The sequence below is a fragment of the Zonotrichia leucophrys genome, chromosome 5 (assembly GCF_028769735.1).
Source record: "Zonotrichia leucophrys gambelii isolate GWCS_2022_RI chromosome 5, RI_Zleu_2.0, whole genome shotgun sequence".
NCBI lineage: Eukaryota > Metazoa > Chordata > Aves > Passeriformes > Passerellidae > Zonotrichia > Zonotrichia leucophrys.
Genome location: NC_088175.1, coordinates 18,509,402 through 18,529,296, shown reverse-complemented (window position 1 = coordinate 18,529,296; position 19,895 = coordinate 18,509,402). Strand labels below are relative to the sequence as shown.

Genomic DNA, 19,895 nt, shown 5'->3' with positions numbered 1-19,895 from the left:
ATACTGACTTTGTACATGAACTAGACTATACTATTAGATCTTTGTGTATTGTATCAAAAGAAGAACAAGTGGAAATAAATTTTGATACTGCTAGGTCAAGAAGTCAGAATTAACTTTGCTCAGTGCAGTGGGATTTATTTTGTTCAGTCATTAATGAAGCCCTATCCATCTTTACCAAACAAGTATATAATGTCTATTGTGACAGTAGCACTCCCCAGGTATATTTCCTTATAAGAGTATTGTAAAGCAAACTTCCCAGTATTAAAAAGTAAAAATATCTGCAGTCAGATTATGAAAAGTTTACTTACTCTATGGTTCATTGCTATCTGCATAAGATGTGTGGGAGTGAGCAGAACTTTAGAGATACCTAAAATATGGCTTACACTGGAAATTCAAAGTCCAAGCAGCATTAAGTATATTATAAGCTGTGAATTGGGACATAAGATTATAGTGAGGTATCTATATGCACATGAATGTTTGTGTGACAAAAATGAGGAATTTTTAAATTGATTTTAAGATTTGTGTTGATCTTTCAGCATTTAGACACAGTTCTCATGGAAAAAAAAAATCTTATTACCTCCTAAAGCCCTCTCTTTTTGAAAAGCAGATTTATGTTTTCTAGAGGATGCTCTTGTGAAAGTCCATGATCATACAAGGAGGTACATTTTCACCTAGCACAGTGAGTTTTGATTAAAAAGGCAAAATCTCTGCAGCTGATGTTGCATTCAGTATAGGATCACAGAGGGTGGCCCATGATGAAGATTCATGTGCCTGATTTTCAGATACCAACTCAGATACAATTTTATTGCTAATTATAACCCTCCAAGGAGAGCAGTGTCAGCTTACCCTGGAGGAATAGGCAGGGCAGGGTTCTGGCATGCTCAGCTTGGCAGATGTGAGGCAGCCAAGCACACGAGCCAAAAGCAATACTCAGACATCAAATTACCAGATAAAGTTCATCAGCAGGAGCCCTGGAGGCATTTATACATAAAGATATAGAAAGATGTGAGACACTTCCTTTGGAAAGGCAGGCTGCCACTTTCCAAAACAGACATGGAAGTGGATTGGAGCCTTTTTCTTGACATCAAGAGGAAAAAAAAAAACTCCTCAGAGTGGAAGTCACAGGGCCAAATTTTCAGAGGTGGTCAGGCCATTTAAAAACAATTTTTGGACTGGAGCATATTAGATAGCTTTCAGAATATAGATTTCAGTGCTTTCTGAGCAAGAAACTTTTTAATACTCTTCAAAGTGTTGACTATAAAATTGTATTTTAATAGTCTAAAGAAATTTATTATGAGATACTTTAGACTATACTTTTGTATAACATAGGAGATACATTATTTAGTTTATCTTTATGTGAAATATTAAATAAAAAGGATGAGTGGAAAGCAGAAACAGCAGTGAGATGAGGCAGGTAAATTACAATCAAATAGCATCTGCAGCTTGATCTAAAAAAGACAGTTCATTACTAGAAAAGGAACTCACAAGATTTGTATTTCTAGTTCAATTATTTAAAACTATCTGTGTAAATATGCTGTTGGAAATGTAGATAATTAGAAAAGATGTTTGCACAGAAATGAAAAGATCATACAGGTGTGTAGAAGATATCTGGAGAAAGTGCAGGAATAGTGCTGCAGTACCTCAGGGAGCAGGTGACCTTGATAATGGACTGCTTTTGTTACAGGAGAAGATGGATTTCAGAATTTCTAAAAGAAGGGTACAATGGATTTTAATAGGACAACAGCAAAGTCAGAATAGCAATGCTGATTAGGGAGAAAATGAAGGCATTGTGAAAGTAAATGACTGTAGACAGTATTAGAGGCTATTAATTAGTATTTCTTTCCAAGGTACTTGAGTGAATGCCAATGTCTTAATAGTGATTTACCTAGAATATTTTACCTTTGCAACACAGAAAATAATTATCCCAACCTAATATTTATTACACAGCAGGCCACATTATCAGATTCATCCTCTTCTGAAGTGATCCTTCCACATGTTCAGATGTTAACAGCACAGACCAAGTAAGGCAGCTATATACTTTCCTTAAACAGCAGCCAGCACTTAGCAACTCGTCTACACTTTTCATTTTGAAAGTTAGCTTCTGAGTAAGGCTGTGAATCCCCTGTTTGCTGCACTGCTGCTTTGACTCTGTGTCTGAAATCCATCTGAAATATACTTCTTTTTCTCCTTCTTAAAGACCTCATTTTTTCCCAAACCAGGAGCATGCAAGACCCTGTACAAAGCACTACCATTTGGACTAGTGGTTAGAACCTGTGTATAAAGTGCTGGTATAATTTGGTGGAGATGTCTGTGATCAAATTATATGTACATGGAAACAGAAGCAAGGCATTCCTTGAAATACTGTGCAAGAAAACTGGTACAGAGGTCCCTGAAATATTGTAAATGGAAAATGTATACACAGCTTACAGGAGCTGCAGACCATCTCCTGTGAAGAGGGGAATAAAATCAACATCACACCTATGTGAGGTCTTACCAAGGAACAGTCATGCTCTGCAGAAATATATTAGCATGTTTTTAATTCGTAATCAAATTGCAAGGTGAGAATTTCCCTCTAGTGTATAGCAGAGGAAAAAAAACAAGATACAAACATTAGTGAATGCACAGCAATTGCACTAATATAGAGCTGTCAGTTACAAGGCATCTTTACCAGAAGGCAGGATACAAAGTGTTCACATTCAGGTTGTTTCATTAGAACACTTAATGGTTACAATCATTAGAAGAATATTGTTTTCCATGGATGTTTGAGTGAGATCCTTGCAGATCCTTCATGGCTGCATCATCTTTCAGGAACCAGAAATAAAAATATAGGTTCTCCAACTCCAAATGCAGATTCTTAAAACCACATTGTATATACCAAGTCTTACTCCTCTGTTTCAATAGGAACTTGCAGTCCCAAGAGTACATGACTGTGTTTGAGCAAATGTGACAAGGAGTCAATCAACCAACACAACAAATACAGCTACAATCAGGACAGCTGCAATCAGGAAACAAACAGACAAGGCCTGGCTGCTTTGTTATTAAAAAATGCGTTTTTTCTTCCTACTGACCTGTCTACTTAGGCTCCATTTTATCTGGACGCACATGATGCTGTGACACAAAGACACACATACATGGTTTTGTTTCTGCTTCCACAGTTTCACTATGGTACAGGACATGTAGGCTTGTATCCCCTAGCACAGCGAAAAGGCACCAAACAACTTTCAGCTATAATGGAATTGCTGGCAAGCTTGAGCATACAAGCTCCAGACAGAACAGGAACAGAAGTTTACAAGCTGTCAAAGGTACAGTGAAGGTCACTGTACCATACAGAAATTTCTTTCATCCTCAGACAAGCAATCAAATATGCTTTCCTGAAAAATCCATACAAAGCTATTTCCCAGTGTTTTGGAAACTGCTTGACAGGTGAAAGACTGACAACTTGCTGTTTTCATCATATGTAAAGTCACTTCTGTGAGACACTCAAGATGTCCCAGTTATGTCACTCAAAATGAGTACCCATCTTAGAGTAAGGTGAACTCAGAATCTTAATATGCAAGATAAAGAGGTAAATAAACCTGCTACAAGATGTAGTCAGGAGTGAGTCACTAAGGCTAAAGACACTGAAGTGAAAACCAGAGTTAAGTTCAAGTTCATGGGGTCTGGAAAGAAACACAAACTAAGACCTATCTCAGTGGTTGCCCTTTCAGTTAGATAAGGTTATTTAGTCTTTGATAGGCTGTATGGAAAAAATTAGTTCAGCTAACCAAAAAACACTGACAGCAACAGAAAATCCAGACCATGAGTCACATGAGCCTGCACAGTAACAGATCCTTGAGACAAAGGAGCTTTCTATTCATTCCCAAGTAAAGGGTGATAGTCAGGACAAAGCTGGAAAGTGCAGCATAGAAGGGCACCAGGAACAGCATCTGCAAAGGTTGGTTTAGTTTCCCATAGTTGGCATAACCACAGCAGGCTTGGAAATGGTGGCATCTTCCTCCTTCCATTGAGAAATGATAGTTTTCAGCTGTGTGTAGAACTGCACTCCCTGGAGGAGAGATCCACATATCAGATATTTGGCCTTATGAATTCATCAGGTCTACACTACTGGTATATCAAACAGTCTTTGCTTTATCTAAACAGGAGTGAGTTTTCTTCTGTGGAAACAATTCTTGTCAGCCTGTTCTTTTTACCAGTGTCACAAAGATTCTGATTCTGTGAGAAAGCTTGCTAGTTATTGCTCCCTTCTCAAATATCCTAAAAAGACTTGCATTTTTTTACTTAGAGGAAAAATAAAGAGGAATGGGCTATCTACGATTGTGACATGCATTATGGTGCTGTGATCACTGGCTGGTTTTCAGTCTCCTGGTTGAAATATCTTCCAAGTCTCCTCACTAAAGAGGTCTGATGACCATCTGTCCATTGCCTTTTATAACACTTATATCAACGATTATCACAATTCAGATTTATCACAATTCAGCCTGATGGAGTACCCTGAATCAGAAAGTTACCTGTTTGCCATAGAAATTGGCGTCCCCTCTGAAAGAAGCACGAGAGCCAGTGAAAGAGAACATGGGCAGAGGTACTGGGATTGGAACGTTGACACCCACCTACACAAAGGAAAGCTGCCATATTAGTCACAAGAAATAGCAGATTGCAGAGCACTCTCCAAATGCTTCTGCATTTTGTTTTCCTATGTCTGAGGCTGGTACTGCTGGCTGAGCAGGCAGTGATTACAGCTGAATGGTTACCCACTGTAAATGGTGAGGGCTAAAAGCAACAATCCTAGCTGGAACGTACCTGCCCCACGTCTACTAAGTGAGAATACTTCCGAGCTGTGGCTCCATTGGTGGTGAAGATTGCAGTTCCATTCCCATAGGGGTTATTGTTCACCATCTCAATGGCCTCATCCAAAGTGTCTGCTTCCAGCACCACTAGGACAGGCCCAAAGATTTCCTCCTTATAGCAAGTCATGTTTGGCTGCCAGTACAAACAGTAGAAAAAGCAGCTTGTATAAAGGATATAATAAAAGTATCATAGTAAATAGCATACAAGAAACACACGTGCTGTTGGTACTCATGATATTCCCAGGATTACTGATCATACTGCATTGCCACAGGCCATCCTTCATCCTCCTTACCTCTTCACATTTCCCATGCCCTGTCCTCTATCTAGTACACTAAAGAAGGCGGCACTTTTCATCTCCAGAGTGCTTTCAGCTTTTACTGCCTGCATTACAAGGAGTACTTCATTGACACTGTGCAAGGGAAGGCTGAGCCATTTATGGCCTTTCTACCTGCTGATCATTGATTCCTGACTGATTTGGCCAACCCATTTTTCAGCTGACCCTGCAATACACCTTTGCAGGCACTGACTTTGGTCATCTTACCTTGACTTTGGCAAGGATTGTTGGTCCAACAAAATTGCCCTTTTCATAACCCTTCACTTTGACATTACGTCCATCCAGGAGAAGGCTGGCACCTTCTTTTACTCCTTTCTCAATCAGACCGCAGACCCGTTCCTTAGCCTGGGGACTGATTAGAGGCCCAAGATCTGCTCCAGGCTGGTCTCCTGTGAAGAGGCAGAGACACCAAGTTTTAACTCTGATAACTTCCTTTCCATAGGCATCTGGGAGATAACTCCACTGGCAGGAAAAATCTGAAAATCCTGATGTTTGAGACACAGAACACAGATTTGAGACATTGATGAACAGGAACAATAGCCTGCAGCTCTCATATCAATACAGAATCACCAGAAAGCCAAAATTCAACAACAGATTAATCTCAGGAAGGAAACTTTTCCCCTTTGCAGCACTTTATTGAATATAAACAAAAAATAATTCCCCATGAATTAATAACAGTCTCGCTTTGAAAAAGCGAGACTGCTATATAAATGGCAGACATGAGTTAAACATAGGATTTAACCTCAAATCTCCAGTTAAAACAAGACTGATCCTGTAAACATTGCATCACAGTCCCACCAGCAACTGAAAACATATTCCTACCTCCAAGTCTAGGGCTGGGTTTCCCAATCCAGACAATCTGCTAGCTCCTACCCCTACACATCAATGGTGGTGCCAATAGCTCCAAGGGTCACAACACGGTATGGCAGATAAGCTGACCTATAAAGCCATGGTTGTACAGAAGTGAAGTCCCTTGTAAACATTATCTCAGTCTGTACCTGCATTTACTCGTAGATTTTTGGCTCTGTCTACAAGCTCTGGCAGCCATCTCTGAGCTTCTCCTACTAGAATTGCTGTAGACAGGGCCATGCAGCGTTGGCCAGCTGCTCCAAAAGCAGCTCCAACCAGCTGGTTCAAGGTGTTCTCTTTATTGGCATCAGGCATCACCACACCATGATTCTTGGCTCCCTGAAACACAACACACACAGTCTCCCATTATAAACCACCCCAGACCGGTTCTTCTCCAGCCCTCTGGCAATGATTTCTTATAGTGGCGGTCTGTGTGCTCAAAGTGTGCTCCGTTCAGAGACATTACCATGTTTGCCTGGACTCTCTTGCCATTCCGGGATCCTCTCTCATAGATGTACTCGCCAGCCTGATTGGATCCCACAAAGCTGATTGCTTTGATATCCGGGTGGTCACAAATGAAATTCACAGCTTCAAATAGGAAATAATACATTGTAACTGTGGTGCACAAATGCTTCCCTCCGTTCCCACCCCCACAGCACTAAATCTATGTATCTTTCTTCTCATTGAAATTATTGCCTCTGTGTTTCCTACATCTGAGTTCCCTGAAAGCCTGTCTGTGTAACTTTTCACTCACTTCTTAGGACACATACTTCTGCCCTGTCTTCATTCTCCTGGCCCTCTTACATCTCTTCATGCTTTGGGCACCTCTCAGGGTGTCTGAGCAATGTCAAAGTGAAGTTACTGTTCTCTATTGGTATTATCATGTCCTGAAGCTACTTGTGTACTGTAAAAAATAGCATGTTATGAGCCAGGATACTGGCATCCACTGCACAGTCAGTGAGGCATTTAGTTCTTGTTTAGGCTTCCTTGCGAAACCAAGATGATTTATCTACTTATTTTAGTTGCAGTTTAGGTTGCTAAATAGAATTTGAGCACTTAAATGCCTTGGGAACTCTGACCCCAATGCCCAAAATTTTGTCCACCGTATCTCCTAAAAGATCTGGTGCAAGGTGACAGAAAATCTCCCACTCACCTTTCAGCTTCATCAATAGAGCTAAGCATCTCTCCAAACCCATCTAACAGCAGCAGTCTCAGACTCTCCAGCTGGTACCTCCCACTGAGCACACACCACAACACACACATTTGTCATCTCCCAGGAGGGGTTGTTATTACCTTCATGCTGTCCATGGATAATATTCAGGGTCCCATCAGGGGCACCAGCATCCTGAAACAGCTTGGCAAGGAACATTAGTGCTCCTGGTACACGCTCAGACGGTTTCATCAGGAAGGTGTTTCCACAAACCATGGCCATGGGGAACATCCAAAGAGGAATCATGGCTGGGAAGTTGAATGGTGCAATGCCAGCACACACACCCAGAGGCAGGCGGTAGGTGTGAGTGTCCATGTCTTTAGTGATGGAGGGCATGGTCTCCCCAAGGATGAGGGATGTCACACTGCAAGCGTGTTCAACCACCTCTGCAGCAGAAAGGGCAAATATGCTGCTGGATGATCTGTTAACAATTAGTCCCCAAACCTCCTTTTCACTACTGCCTTGACCCACCTCTTTCTTCCAGCCTCTTCTCCCACAACTTAAAACTCACTGTGCTCCAGAAAATCTCTCTGCCAAGCATTGTGAACAAATTATGAATGGATATTCTCTCTTGACTACACTACACATCATTATGATAGAAGCACAGACACAACAGTCCCACTACAAAATGCCCAGGTACAGCACTATTGTACCACCTGGGACTCAACCTTAGATATCTGAAAACAGGTGAGAAGTTCTTATCCCTTTTTAGTAGTATGCAGTCATCCCTAGAAAAAGCTCTAACGACTTGGAAGTGATTTAAAGATACTCTATGTAGAAAACTCTTCAGATTAGAGCTACAATTGACACTTTTCTTTGACTAGGGGACTATAAAGGGATCAACATATACAGAACAATCAGTTGCTCAGGAGACCTCATCCCTTCCTGTGGGTTCCCAAACCCCATTTTTTAACAGGAGGAGCCAGCAGCTTACGCAGGCCTCGGAAAACATCTCCCTCAGCATCAGCCAGGGTCTTCCCTTGCTCATAGGTGATGAGTTTGGAAAGTTCTTTCTGAAAATGGAAAGCACAATATTTATGAATGTTAGAAAAGTGCCCACCCATGAAATAGATTGCAAGGATAAGACAAAATTAACAGAAAGTTGAACATCACAATGAATAGACTGAACAGAATCCAGAAAAACCTATGCTGACCGATTTGCTCCTTATAAACAGGAAGCCAATAACCCACATAGGTGACATTTTAGAAAAAATCATCCTAGGATGGCTTGTATGTGGTATGACACCACATACACACCAAAAAATCCATTAAGGAAACCCAAAAACATCATAACATACTTGTCTTCATCAACTGACACATGTTCCATCAAGGCTCAAAGTTCCTTCCATGGTCTCTTGGTAAAGGGACAAATTCGGAACAATATTCCCTAAGAAGTGCAGCCTCTCTGTTACCATTGGATGGGAGGTGTTTTGCTGCAGCTCTCAACAGTGTCTCAGTTGGTTCCTTGATCATGGCAACACCTCATCAAGGACTCTGCAAACCCTGAGTCTCTCAATTTAGTTCCTAAAATCAGCTGCAACGCATTCAGCCACAGCCATCGCACACAGCCACGGTGTCTCACCAGATTCTCTTTGATGAGTTGTCGGTAGCGCAGAAAGATTTGCTGGCGACTCAAAACAGATGTTTCTGACCAGTTCCAAAAAGCCTTTTTGCAAGAAGCCACAGCTGCCTCCATCTCACTGGCTGTGGCTTTTGGTACACGGCCAACCACCTCATTTGTGGCCTGAAACAGAAAACAAATTGCATCAAAACTCAGCTTTTCCCATCTGCTCCCACCAACCATTTCACAGCACACACCTAATATTCTTGTTCTACAAGGAGCTGTACTTCTGAGGGCAGAGCACAAAGGAAGTGCTTTCCCTAATAGCACACAAAAGGCCTGGGCTACAACTGGAGTAGTTCTGAAAACCTGCACTCCAAATATATCAAGTTAGGCACTCAGAAAACTACAAATGCAGTGCTGATTTCCAAGCTGGAGTTGAAGTGACTTGTCTATCTTGAAACTCCTAGAGAGTATAAGGCAAAAGTTTCTGTGGGCCATGGTCTTTTCCCTCTCCATTGTCTTGCTTCATCTGGCTGTCCCTCTTGCACACTAAATGAGGTAAAATTCCTTAGTGAAAATCAGTACATGACTGTGTAATTGCCATTGATGTTAGCTTACCCATACCCCTAGGCCAAAGTACTATATTTACATACAACCTTAACTCTACAGTATTTTAACTTCAAGCTTTTTGCCAGTTTAACCTCCTTCTGATGTTCTCTTAAAAATTAAACCTGCTTTGACATGACAAAAATTCCAGATATCTCACTAAGAAACTACTCAAAACAAGAGGAAGAAAATTAAAGAAGAACATAGCTTGCTATGTAGAGACCAAATGAGTTTCCTGAACATGACTTGCTGCTCTGATCATTTCCACAAAGCAAATGAAAATAGAGCTTTACAGAGAAGATTTAGAAACTGCTGTTTAAATGCTTACTAGGGAGGCCAGGAGGATCAGAATTCTGAGTGCAACCTCATTTCCATTTGTCTTTAGTGGAATACATAGACAATACAAGTGCTACTTACCTATTTTGCACTGCATAGCATCCAGCTCTGTGATTATTGTGGGTCAGAGATAGAAGCTCTCTGAAAGGAGAGGAGCTTCAGCTGTCAGGATTTTTCACCTTTTTACTCTGAGAGTAATATCAGCCTCTATCAGGACTTCACTTTCAGCTGGCATCAAATCACACCCAGTTGATTTCATATACAGGGTGAAAGACACCCGTCAGAAATTTGACATACTCAACACACAGCCTTTCTATGAAAAAAAAAAATTAACCAAAATTTAAGCTTCCTTTCTGGAGATCAGGGGCTTACTATGTGAGAGAGGTAAAGGTGATAGTAACTTATTCTGAGACAGATTTCATGTGAGAAGGAAACTGAGAAGCTGTAGTCTGCCTTAAGCTCCAAGTCTAAACCTTTCCTAGAAATATGTGTATGTTTTTCTTCTGCCACATCCCTGGAGAGAGGCACAGACCTTTGTTTCACAGTGATCACGTTTACATAAGCTGAGACCATTCACTTACTGGGTTGTGGATATCAATCCATTCAGTAGTTTTGGACTCAATGAACTTCCCATCAATGAAGAGTTTGGTTGTTGGCTGTGGAGGGCAAAACATTGGACAGTGAGTTATTTTTGTCTCGATGTGCCTAAAGACCAGTGTGCCATTTTACATGCAAGCCTTCATCATTTACTGCTATGTGAACCACTAGAGTCTGGATCCAATCTTCACAGCAAGACCCAGCTAACTGCTCTCTGCCCCATTTTGCTCTCACTTTACACCAAAATGGCCAAAATTCTTTCTAAAAGCAGTTTTAGAAGAAAAAAAAAATACATTGCTCTGCTTATGTTCAGAATTGTTTCAATCTATTTAATCAAAACCTGAAAAACTGCAACTCATAAATGTTCAGAAGAAACAGTTAATAATTCACTTCATGGGAATTCCATGAACCCAGTGCAGACTGTACCACTGTCCCACGTGCCTCCTTCCCATCAGGCACTAAGCAGGTTCATCTTTCCAGTTTATAGCTTCAAGCAGAAAACTGGACTTTCCCCACCCCCTGCTGGGTCTTGCAACTAAGAGCAAGAAACCTGTATCTGTGGATTGTCCTGGCTGGCAGCACAGAAACCAGAACCTTCCCACTCAGATGAAGAGGAGGGACAAGGAAAGTTTGGAATAAGAAGTTCAGGCAAACATTGAACAGAACAGAAAGCAGAGGTAAAAGCTGTGATTAGCATTAGATAGGCAACAAAACTGTACCATGCAGGAAAACAAATTGTGACCGTATAAATTAAGGAACTAGAAAAGATGAGTTGACATTGGTAGGTAAGGAGAGAACTAGGAGAAAGCAAGAACCAGTTAATCATGACACAAGTCCATGACTTGGGGAGAAGAGGTAAGAGAAAGGGGAAATGGATCTTCTGCACGAATAACAGAAATGAGACAGGTCAACAGAACTGGGATATAAGCCCAAATATATCAGAAAAGTGAAGAAATTATGATGTGGAATTATGAAAGGGAGATGAGGACTTGGATGCTATCCAAATTGTAATGAAGAGAAAGAGATCAGAGGAAGAATCAGGAACATAAATGGTATTGGGTGGACAAGTAATGATAGTGAAAAGTGGATGAAAATGAAAAAAATAAGCAGCAATGTTAGTTGGAACAAATTGAGAAAGCTTTGAGATGAGAAAACTAGGATCAGAAGTATAAAATAAGTTTGTTAATGGACAAGCAAAACTATGATCTGGAAAGCAACACTAGAAGAGAATTAAAAAAAAATTTAAAAAATTTAAAAAGTTGCAGATGATTATGTAGCTGGAATCACACTTGGGGAAGAAAGGCAGAAATCTCTGCCTATGAAAACACAATCTCCTCTAGAACCTGGAAGGAAGCACAGGAAATCTGAGTCCCTTGACCGAATTTCCTGACTGTCAGAAAAGCTGCTGGTCTAGTGCTGGTCTAAAGAATGACAAACTCCTATGGCTGTCAATCACTCCATTCGCTTCACTGAGGCCAATGAAATGGAGCTGCAAACTCCAGGGCTTTATGACCCACACAGACTTCAGTGCAATAAAGTTAATGTTTTTTTCAAATTGCTTAGAAAGTGTATCTCAAATATCGCACATGCAACAAAAAATACTTTAAGCAAGCCAGGAAATAGTGAATTAAAATGAATTGCACTTTTTCCATAAGATCGCCACCCTTTTTGTATGTAGGGAATGCACCTGCTGTGGAAACATGGACGGCAGCAAAGCAGACTACTTATGGAATCCTGGTTTGGAGTTCGGAGACAGTGCAGCCATGGACAGGGGAGGGAAAAAGGGAGTACAACAACTAAAGCTGTTTGATACTGTCCGAAGGAAACCAGATCCTCTCTCTGTCGCAAACACATGCATGAGGCCAGTCCAGTGCCACCGGCAGGAACGCGATGTGACGGGCGGCCCCCGCTCAGCTCCCAGCTCTCGCAAATCGGACATGGAACTTTTTTCCGTTTCTCCCGTCGAGCACGGGGGCAGTGCCGATGTTTGTTCCACCGGACCCACCGGGGCTCCAGCCGAGCGGGCGGGAGCGGCCTCAGCGGAGCCGCCCTGAGGGCAGCGTCCGGCGGGCGGCGGCGCCCGGGGCTCTGCGCGCCTCCCTCCCCCGCCCACCGGCTCCGCTCCGCTCCGCGGGACGGGCACTCACCACCGAGGAGGAGGAGAAGGACGCGGTGACTGAGGCGATCCAGGGGGCACCGGCTCTCCGCGGCAGCTGGACAGGGGGGGAGAAGCACAGAGCACCTCAGGGCGGGTCAGGCAGCGCCTCCCCCCGACCCCCCTCCGGCCGCTCCCCGCCCGGGACCGACCCCCCGCGGGGTCCCGGGGCCAGGTGAGCCACGACCCCCCTGCGCCCCCCGAGCGGGCCGGGGCCGGCCGCCTCACCCTGAGCGCCACGCGGCGCGGTCCGCCCCACACTCCGCGCGCCGCCGCTGCCGCCGCCATCCCGGCCGAGGGTCCCCGCTCCGAGCCCCCGGCGGCGCCCCCCGCCCCGCCCCGCCTCGCCTCGGGCCCCGCCCCCGCGCGGTCCGCGGCCAATCGCCGCCAGCAGCCGCTCCGGCCCCGCCTCCCGCGGCCCCCGCCCCCCGTGCCGGGCCGCCGATTGGCGGAGGGGGCCGAGCCGCCCTCCGAGCGTCGAGGCCCGGCCCCGCCCGGCCCAGCGCCGCCCCGCGGCGGCCGCGAGAGCGGCACGTGCGGCTCGGGGGCGGGGTTTGTTTTCCGCTCCCGCTCGTCCGCGGGCGTGAGGGCGGTCACGTGAGGCGCGCGCCATGGCGGCTCCGGCGGACGGTGAGGCGGGAGGGCCCGGTGGCACCGCCGCTGCCCCGCTGCTCCCGCCCCGCCTCCCCTCACCCCCTCTCTGTTGCAGGCGCCGACCTGGAGGCCTCGCTGCTGAGCTTCGAGAAGCTGGACCGCGCTTCCCCGGACCTTTGGCCTGAGCAGCGTAAGTCCGGCGGGCCTGGGGCCCCGAACGTGACAGCTCCGGGTGGGGTGGGGAGAGCCTGACCGGGCCGGGCCGCTCTGGGGCAGCTGCACGGGCCGGGCCGGGCTGTGCCGGGCTGGGTGGCGGTGCTGCCCGCAGGGACGCTCACCCCCGCCAACCTCCGCTTTCTCTCCCCAGTGCCCGGCGTTGCCGAGTTCGCCGCCTCCTTCAAAAGCGTGAGTGAGCGCTGCCTTGTTTTCGCGTTTCCTCCTTCCGTGTAATGGTAGATCTGCCGGTTCCCTTGCGGGCTTTACATCTTCTATGGACCGTATCTCAGTAATAACTCCAGTGTATGCTACAATATACCTTTTGGTTTTAATGTATCTTTTATATATGTGCTTCTTTTTTATACTTTATGCAGTTCACTGTGTATGGGAATTATACTTTGGAAGTAATAAAGGGTTTTAAACTTCAGAAAATCGTATTTTTCATACTGATTTTTGGCTTGTGGATAGTGGTATGCCGTTTTAAACTCTAAAATGTCCAGGAAGAAACAAGATTAAACATAAAACTATTTCTATGGAGTGCACGCTCATATTTTTGCTGTTGGCATAACTAGTTTTCAATACAGATGGTACTTCATTGTATAATTCTAAAAATGGACTTTTCTGAATATGAACTTCTATTTTTTCAAAACAGCCAATTACAAGTTCTCCTCCCAAGTGGATGGCTGAATTAGAAAATGATGATATTGATATGCTGAAGGGTGAGTATGAATATTGTGGGCAGGAATTGAGGTTGCCAAAGCAGAAGCTTAAAGCACTTGTTCTTTAAATGTTCTGGTGGTGACCCTATGGCCTGAGGTCTCTAGCCATCATGTTTGCAGAATCTCCAACTCAGAGGTCTCTTCATCTTGTTAATGACAGCCATGTTCATTAAACCAGTTATTTCCAAGAGCCTATCCAGATGTCAGTGGCAGGCTGATTTTTCAAAACAGGCAGTGTAACATGTTTAAGTCACCTGCCTTAGCCTTTTTTATCACTGTATAAGTACAATGAGTATCTCCTGCATTTTGAGAAGTAGCATGGATTTTTTGGAGAGGCTCAGCTGATCAGGTGGTGAGTAGCTTGGACTTGTTAATTGACTTGTTCAGAGGTGCTGTACATGTGTGTGTGTGTTCTGTCATGGATCCAGGAGCTCCAGTGCAGTGGTGAGGCTGCAAGGGCAGGTTACAGCAGGACTAGCTGGCATGTACACTTGCTGCATGTTGCAGCTGTTAGTTTGCAGTAAGCATCCTTCAGTGTGCTCTGCCTGTCATGAATTCTGGATGGTGATCCTGTCACAGTGATATGTCACAGCTGCAGAGTGAAAGTGAGATGATTTAATTCTGACTTGCTCCAAGAAATGTGCTTGAACTCGTGTTATTAAGGCAAAATAAGTCCGTTCCCATACATACTTTTATATAGCTTATTCATGTTGCAATGTGACTTACAGGAACTTCCAAAGTCTGGATGAAATTACTCTTTGCAATGGTGGCAGATTAAAGCATGAACTAGATTCATGGGTGTCTTTTTCCTTATGTTAAAATTAGCAGTGGAGCCAGCTTGAATTTTGACCATACGCTGTTCACTGAAACAGATCCTGACAGAAGTATGGCTTGAAAGTGCTCTGTGAAGTACTAAACAGGTGAGCTGCTACTAGAGGACTATAGACAGTGTTAAAATTCACCTTCTTCTCTCTTCTTCAGAGCTGGGGAGCCTTACTACAGCTAATCTGATGGAAAAAGTTCGTGGCCTGCAGAACCTGGCTTATCAGCTGGGACTGGATGAATGTAAGTGCTGTACACAGATATGACTGACTGCATTCCAAATCTTCCCACTAAAGCATGTGCTTGTACCTTGGTAGCTGGAAAAGTGTGTTGGCACATTTGGCAAGTGTTTGACAGTGACATCCTGCAACAGGACGAGAGAATGAGCTTACATCCCCAACCTACAGCCTGCATGCATGGGGGAAAACCTGTATGTCAGTCTGGTGTTACCCAGTGGCACAGAGACTTCTCTTCCTGAGTTAGCATTGTCTTACATAAATCAGGTCACTTTGCTTAATTTCCCACTCAGATACTAAAGGTATTTCTCAGAATCCTTGTGGCAGTACTTCTCTCTAATTCCATGCACTGCCTCCACAGGGAAACTTGCACTTGTGTGTAGGATTCTCCTGTCACTTTGCTTTTCATAGTGTTTTCTGCTTCTGTTGCTGTTACTTTTTTCTGCACTCAGTTGTGGCAGGCAGTGATGTCATTGAGGAATAAAGATGACTTTCATCCCAATTGCAAACAGCCAACTCTTACTGTGGTTTTTGGAAGAAAGAGTTTCTTTCATTGTCTCATTTTTAGAGCTCTTGTTAACAGGTTGATCCAGCTTTGAGGATTTCAAGAGTATTGTATCATTTTTAATGCTACCCATACATACTGCCACATTAATTTTTTTTCTGTTTAGTTATGCTCTAACATAGTCCCTGGTGTTAATTACTCTTGGGCTACACAAAGCACCAAAAGTTTCAAGTCTTTCACCTTCCTTTCAGTGGGTAACACGACTTAGTAATAAACCTTTAGAGTCTTTCTGACTGAAAACACAGGATAGCCTAATGCATTCTTAATAACAAATCATTAAGCTTGTTTTAACATACTTCAAGTTTATTTTGCTTTCAGTGCTAACATCTGTTAAGACTGTGTAAAGCATTTGGTGGAGTAGCAGTTAAAGAATAACAGTGTAAAACTGAGTCAAATGCAAAGGCTGGCTGTTGGTTGGCTTTCTCAGTTAAGTTGCAGGCTCTGATGTCAGACAGTGTTGTTCTGCTAGATGGATTTTAGCAGAGCCTGAGTTGCAGTAAAGCTAGGGAGGTGTTTGTTTCCTTATTGCATGTGCAATATTTGTTGCATGTGGTTCCATTTATTTTTACTGAGAACAAGTGCATATGTAAAGAAGGCAAAGTGAGTGAAAACTGAAATATGAGGCTCAACAGTTATAACTTAAATCTTGAATTTTCAACCTTTATGAAAAGTTTCCATGCTTGTAACTGCTTGTCACTGAAGGCAGTTTTCCTTTACTGTAATCCATTGAATACTTTGTGTGTTGTAGTATAAATTTATCTTTGGAAATTTTTTACCAAAAATTAGTTGTGGAATTTGAGCAGAAGGTGCTCAGGACGGTTTTTCCTAATACTTTAGGTCTGTAACCTAATGTCTGTAGGTTATTTTCTCTTATGAACTTAGATAAGTAAGAGAACAAGAAAAAAATCCAAAATATCTGTTTATTACAGTTAAGGGACTTGTAGTTTGGTCTTGGACGTTAATGATTTGCTTATATCTCTGTACTGAAATTTACTCCCTCTTGACTTGGCTGGTTCATTGAAACTGGCTGTCAAAAGCAGGACCAAACCTGCTGCTGACCTGTCTCCTCTAGATGGCAGCATGAGGCCTCCCGTGGAAATAAACTCTGACATTTCAGTTATGGTTTAAAGCTGTTCTTCCCAAGATTGTTTTTTGTGACATGTTTTCCATTCAAAATGTGCACTGTCTTTTTTCATGGTATTTTTGAGTGTTTAATCAGCAGGGAGGTTGAGAGACAATGCTGCTTCATTGTATTAACTTACTTTTTCTTCCAACTCTTCTCTTCTAGATCCCACCTCAAATCCTTCGTATTTTCAAAGACTTTTATTTTCATCCAAGTTATTAATTGTGTACTGTGCAGGACCAGGGTGATTCCTGCAGCACTCCATGAAAAATGTATCTGTTGAGTGACATTGCAATCATGTTGTGAGATCTGTTATTGTTATGCCCAGTTCACAACATACTTTACATCAATTTTGCGTTAGAATTCATTAGGCAAAGTGCTCAAAGGGACAGGGTACCTTTTTAAAAGTTTATTTACTGAGGTACTATTGCAACATTAGCATTGAAATCTGCATAATTGACTTGGCATGATGTAGTTGGATAAATTAATAATTACTGACTTACATGTCTTATTTGTTGAATTCATGTGAACTCTCTTACTATTTTGTCTGTATAAGGGGACTTGCTTGACAAGTTTGGAACAGATGTATTGAACGTTTTGTCCATCTTGATGAGACATCTGGATGGCTTTCACCTAGGAACAGTTGAATACTGCTATCTGAATCCCACATTTTTGGTATCTACAATCCCAGCTGTCCCAACTTTTTGGCCGTGATTTTCTCAGTTCCTCTTTGGTTCTGTGCTTTTCACAGATTTCCTTTCTATACAAGTAACTTCCTCCCTTCTTTTTCCCATAGGGGATTACCTTTACTTTCTGAAACCCTCTCTAGTTTGTTGACTGCCCCATGGCTTCTGTGAATCAATTTAATTTATCAACATCTTATTTGGCTTTTCTTTCCAGCTTGTTCTACCACTTTCTTCCTGTCATGCTAGTAGGTGGATTCTTGCTCAAAATGACCCTTACAGAATATTTTTCCATTCCTTAGCACAGGATTCATGTCAATAGCTTTCCTTGAATGAAGCAGAAATTTTGTAGCATGAACCATTTAAAAGAAGATTTTTACTTTCCTCTTTAAAGACAGGCTTGGGTTAGGGTTAGGGTCTCTCTTGTGTATTTATTCTTTGTTTAAAGGTGATTCTGGAGTTCTCTGAAAGCTTCCAGGCTCAGGTCCTTGTATCAAGAAAGTCTTTTAAAAATAAATTATTTTTCAGCACTTCTGAGGTTTCAGCTTGTGTTTCCTTGTCAGCTTTTTAAGCTCTGTAAAATTCTACCTCATCATTGTGCTTGTAGCTTCTTTTCTCTTTTTGCTTTGGTTCTCAGAGTCATAGAAACATTTGGGCTGGAAAAGACCTCCAAGATTATGAAGTCCAACCTTCTCACATTAGAGCTTCTATTTTCCTTTGGTTAATTAATTATTTTATTGGTTAGAATAATCAAAACCATTTTTAGTATTTAAAGTCCTGCTTTGTGTCAATTTTACTGTTCCTGTTAATGTGGGTATTTTAAGGGAGAAGGAATTGGGCTCAATGAATACACTGACCTGTAGTTGTTCATACAGTTAGGGTGACTTTGGTAAGCATAGAAGCTCTTCTGAAGTGGGCTGCAGCCACTCAGTGAGTCTCATTTCTGAGTTTAGGGAAGAAAAAAGATATAAACATCTTGTTATGAACTTTTTTCCTCTTCTTTGTGTCCCTTAATTTTTCCACTTGCAGGCTTTGCTTGGAGTGGAGTAGTGAGCATTGCACAATGAGCAGACCCCAGCTAATGTGGCAAGCAAGAGGGAAATAGTTCTTTTTTTGGGAACACAGTCACAGACATAAAGCAGCCAGTTTCAAAACACTTAATGTAAATAACTGCAAATTTAGGTTGGAAGCTCTGTTTTTCTACTGTATGACCCATTGCACCTTTTGGAGTGTTTGAGTCAAAGTTAACTTTGGAATTTTGAAGTCTTGGTTTTATGAACTGGCAACTCTGAGAAGTCCATGCATTTAAAGATATGTCCTCTCATCCTTTGGGATGTAGGTATACAGAGAGAAATATCTGAGAGCTACAAACACAGAGGAGAATGCTTTTTTAATAAAAAAAAAAAACCTTAAATTTGTTTTTTTCCTAAACTTCAGAAAAAAACTTGTGTATAAAATATATGTAGGATGGGAGCATGGGAAAGGCACTGTGTCACTGAAGGAATGTGGCTGTCCAGGGACTATTGAAGGCCCTGCTGTTGTTTCCCTGTGAATCTCTGATATTTTTCAGATAACACCTGCTATATTGATTCAGAAGTCCTGAAATGTAAATATAGATAGCTGGTATCACAGCCATGTTTATAAAATCTCACTGCTGCCAGAATGGTTGTTCAGCCACTGTGGTATCACGGTACTGCTCCAGTGGTTCTGTCAGTGTGAGACTTCTGCAAAGCCTGTTCCTCTTAAGCCCCAATATCTTTGTGAGGGTAATGGTGCCTGGGTGCTGTGTGTGCCTTAAATATTAGAAAATGTGGGATAACTGACCAAACAGATATGAATGTCATTTATAATTTCCTTGTCAGTGATTTTTGCTGGTCTAATCTCTTGTGTTAGGTTAAATTTTTACTTGGAGTTGAAGGTAATTTGTGATGTTCTTGCTGTAAAATTAGGAATGACTGTATTATCCAATGTCAAATCCTCATACTCTTTCAAGAGGAATGGGACAGTTCCCAAGTATACTCAAGTCTCTTTATTTATCATTTCCCATGGTTTTGTGCACCCTGGCTTTCACTAGGTTCTAGCAACTTTGCTCCTATTTTCTTTGTAAGGCTGATTTATTTTCCATATATGTTCAAGCAAATAAAAAAAAGGTTGCAGCTGAAGAGCTCTTTAACTAAGGGCCCACAGGTTAGACCTGGATGACCTGGGAAATTGCAGGTGAGCACCAAAAGGTTGGTCATCTTGTAGTACCAGACTTATAGAGGAAAACCAGTCTAGCTTACTCAGCCAGTGATCATTTTCTTTAATATAAGGAATAGGTAAATGGCTAGGGTTTTTTGGCCTGGAGAGAAACAGCTGATGTAGTGTGTGAAAAAGGTCTGTAAAACATTAATGCAGAGCAAGTGTGACTAGGGAATGACTCTTCATGGTTTCTCATAGTA

General features: G+C 42.6%; 2 protein-coding genes across 2 annotated transcripts in view; one reads left to right on the top strand and one right to left on the bottom strand.

The window, feature by feature from the left end:
• Positions 1-2,520: 2,520 nt before the first annotated feature.
• Positions 2,521-12,820, bottom strand: ALDH6A1 (aldehyde dehydrogenase 6 family member A1). Its single transcript, XM_064713731.1, has 12 exons — positions 12,725-12,820; positions 12,489-12,554; positions 10,326-10,400; positions 8,821-8,982; positions 8,173-8,251; positions 7,322-7,624; positions 6,495-6,616; positions 6,178-6,367; positions 5,387-5,568; positions 4,798-4,977; positions 4,509-4,607; positions 2,521-4,045 (listed from the first exon to the last, which is right to left on the bottom strand). Exons 1-12 carry the CDS (start codon positions 12,782-12,784, stop codon positions 3,941-3,943), a joined length of 1,623 nt encoding a protein of 540 aa, XP_064569801.1. The 5' UTR covers positions 12,785-12,820; the 3' UTR covers positions 2,521-3,940.
• Positions 12,821-13,000: 180 nt separating this feature from the next.
• The window catches only part of LIN52 (lin-52 DREAM MuvB core complex component), a 40,304-nt gene continuing 33,409 nt past the window's right edge, over positions 13,001-19,895 (top strand). Inside the window, exons 1-5 of the mRNA XM_064713732.1 lie at positions 13,001-13,126; positions 13,206-13,280; positions 13,458-13,495; positions 13,959-14,025; positions 15,007-15,090. Coding sequence (XP_064569802.1) covers positions 13,108-13,126; positions 13,206-13,280; positions 13,458-13,495; positions 13,959-14,025; positions 15,007-15,090 — 283 coding nt within the window. The 5' untranslated portion in view covers positions 13,001-13,107. The remainder of the gene's footprint in view (positions 13,127-13,205; positions 13,281-13,457; positions 13,496-13,958; positions 14,026-15,006; positions 15,091-19,895) is intronic.

What these genes read in the sequence shown, in the direction of transcription:
- ALDH6A1 (XM_064713731.1), bottom strand. Translation starts at nt 12,784, where the DNA reads ATGGCGGCGGCAGCGGCGGCGCGCGGAGTGTGGGGCGGACCGCGCCGC. An exon ending in CGCGCCGCGTGGCGCTCAGG is followed by an intron (nt 12,555 to 12,724) that starts GTGAGGCGGCCG and finishes CCCCCTGTCCAG; the next exon opens with CTGCCGCGGAGAGCCGGTGC. An exon ending in TATCCATGGACAGCATGAAG is followed by an intron (nt 6,617 to 7,321) that starts GTAATAACAACC and finishes TCCTATTTGAAG; the next exon opens with CTGTGAATTTCATTTGTGAC.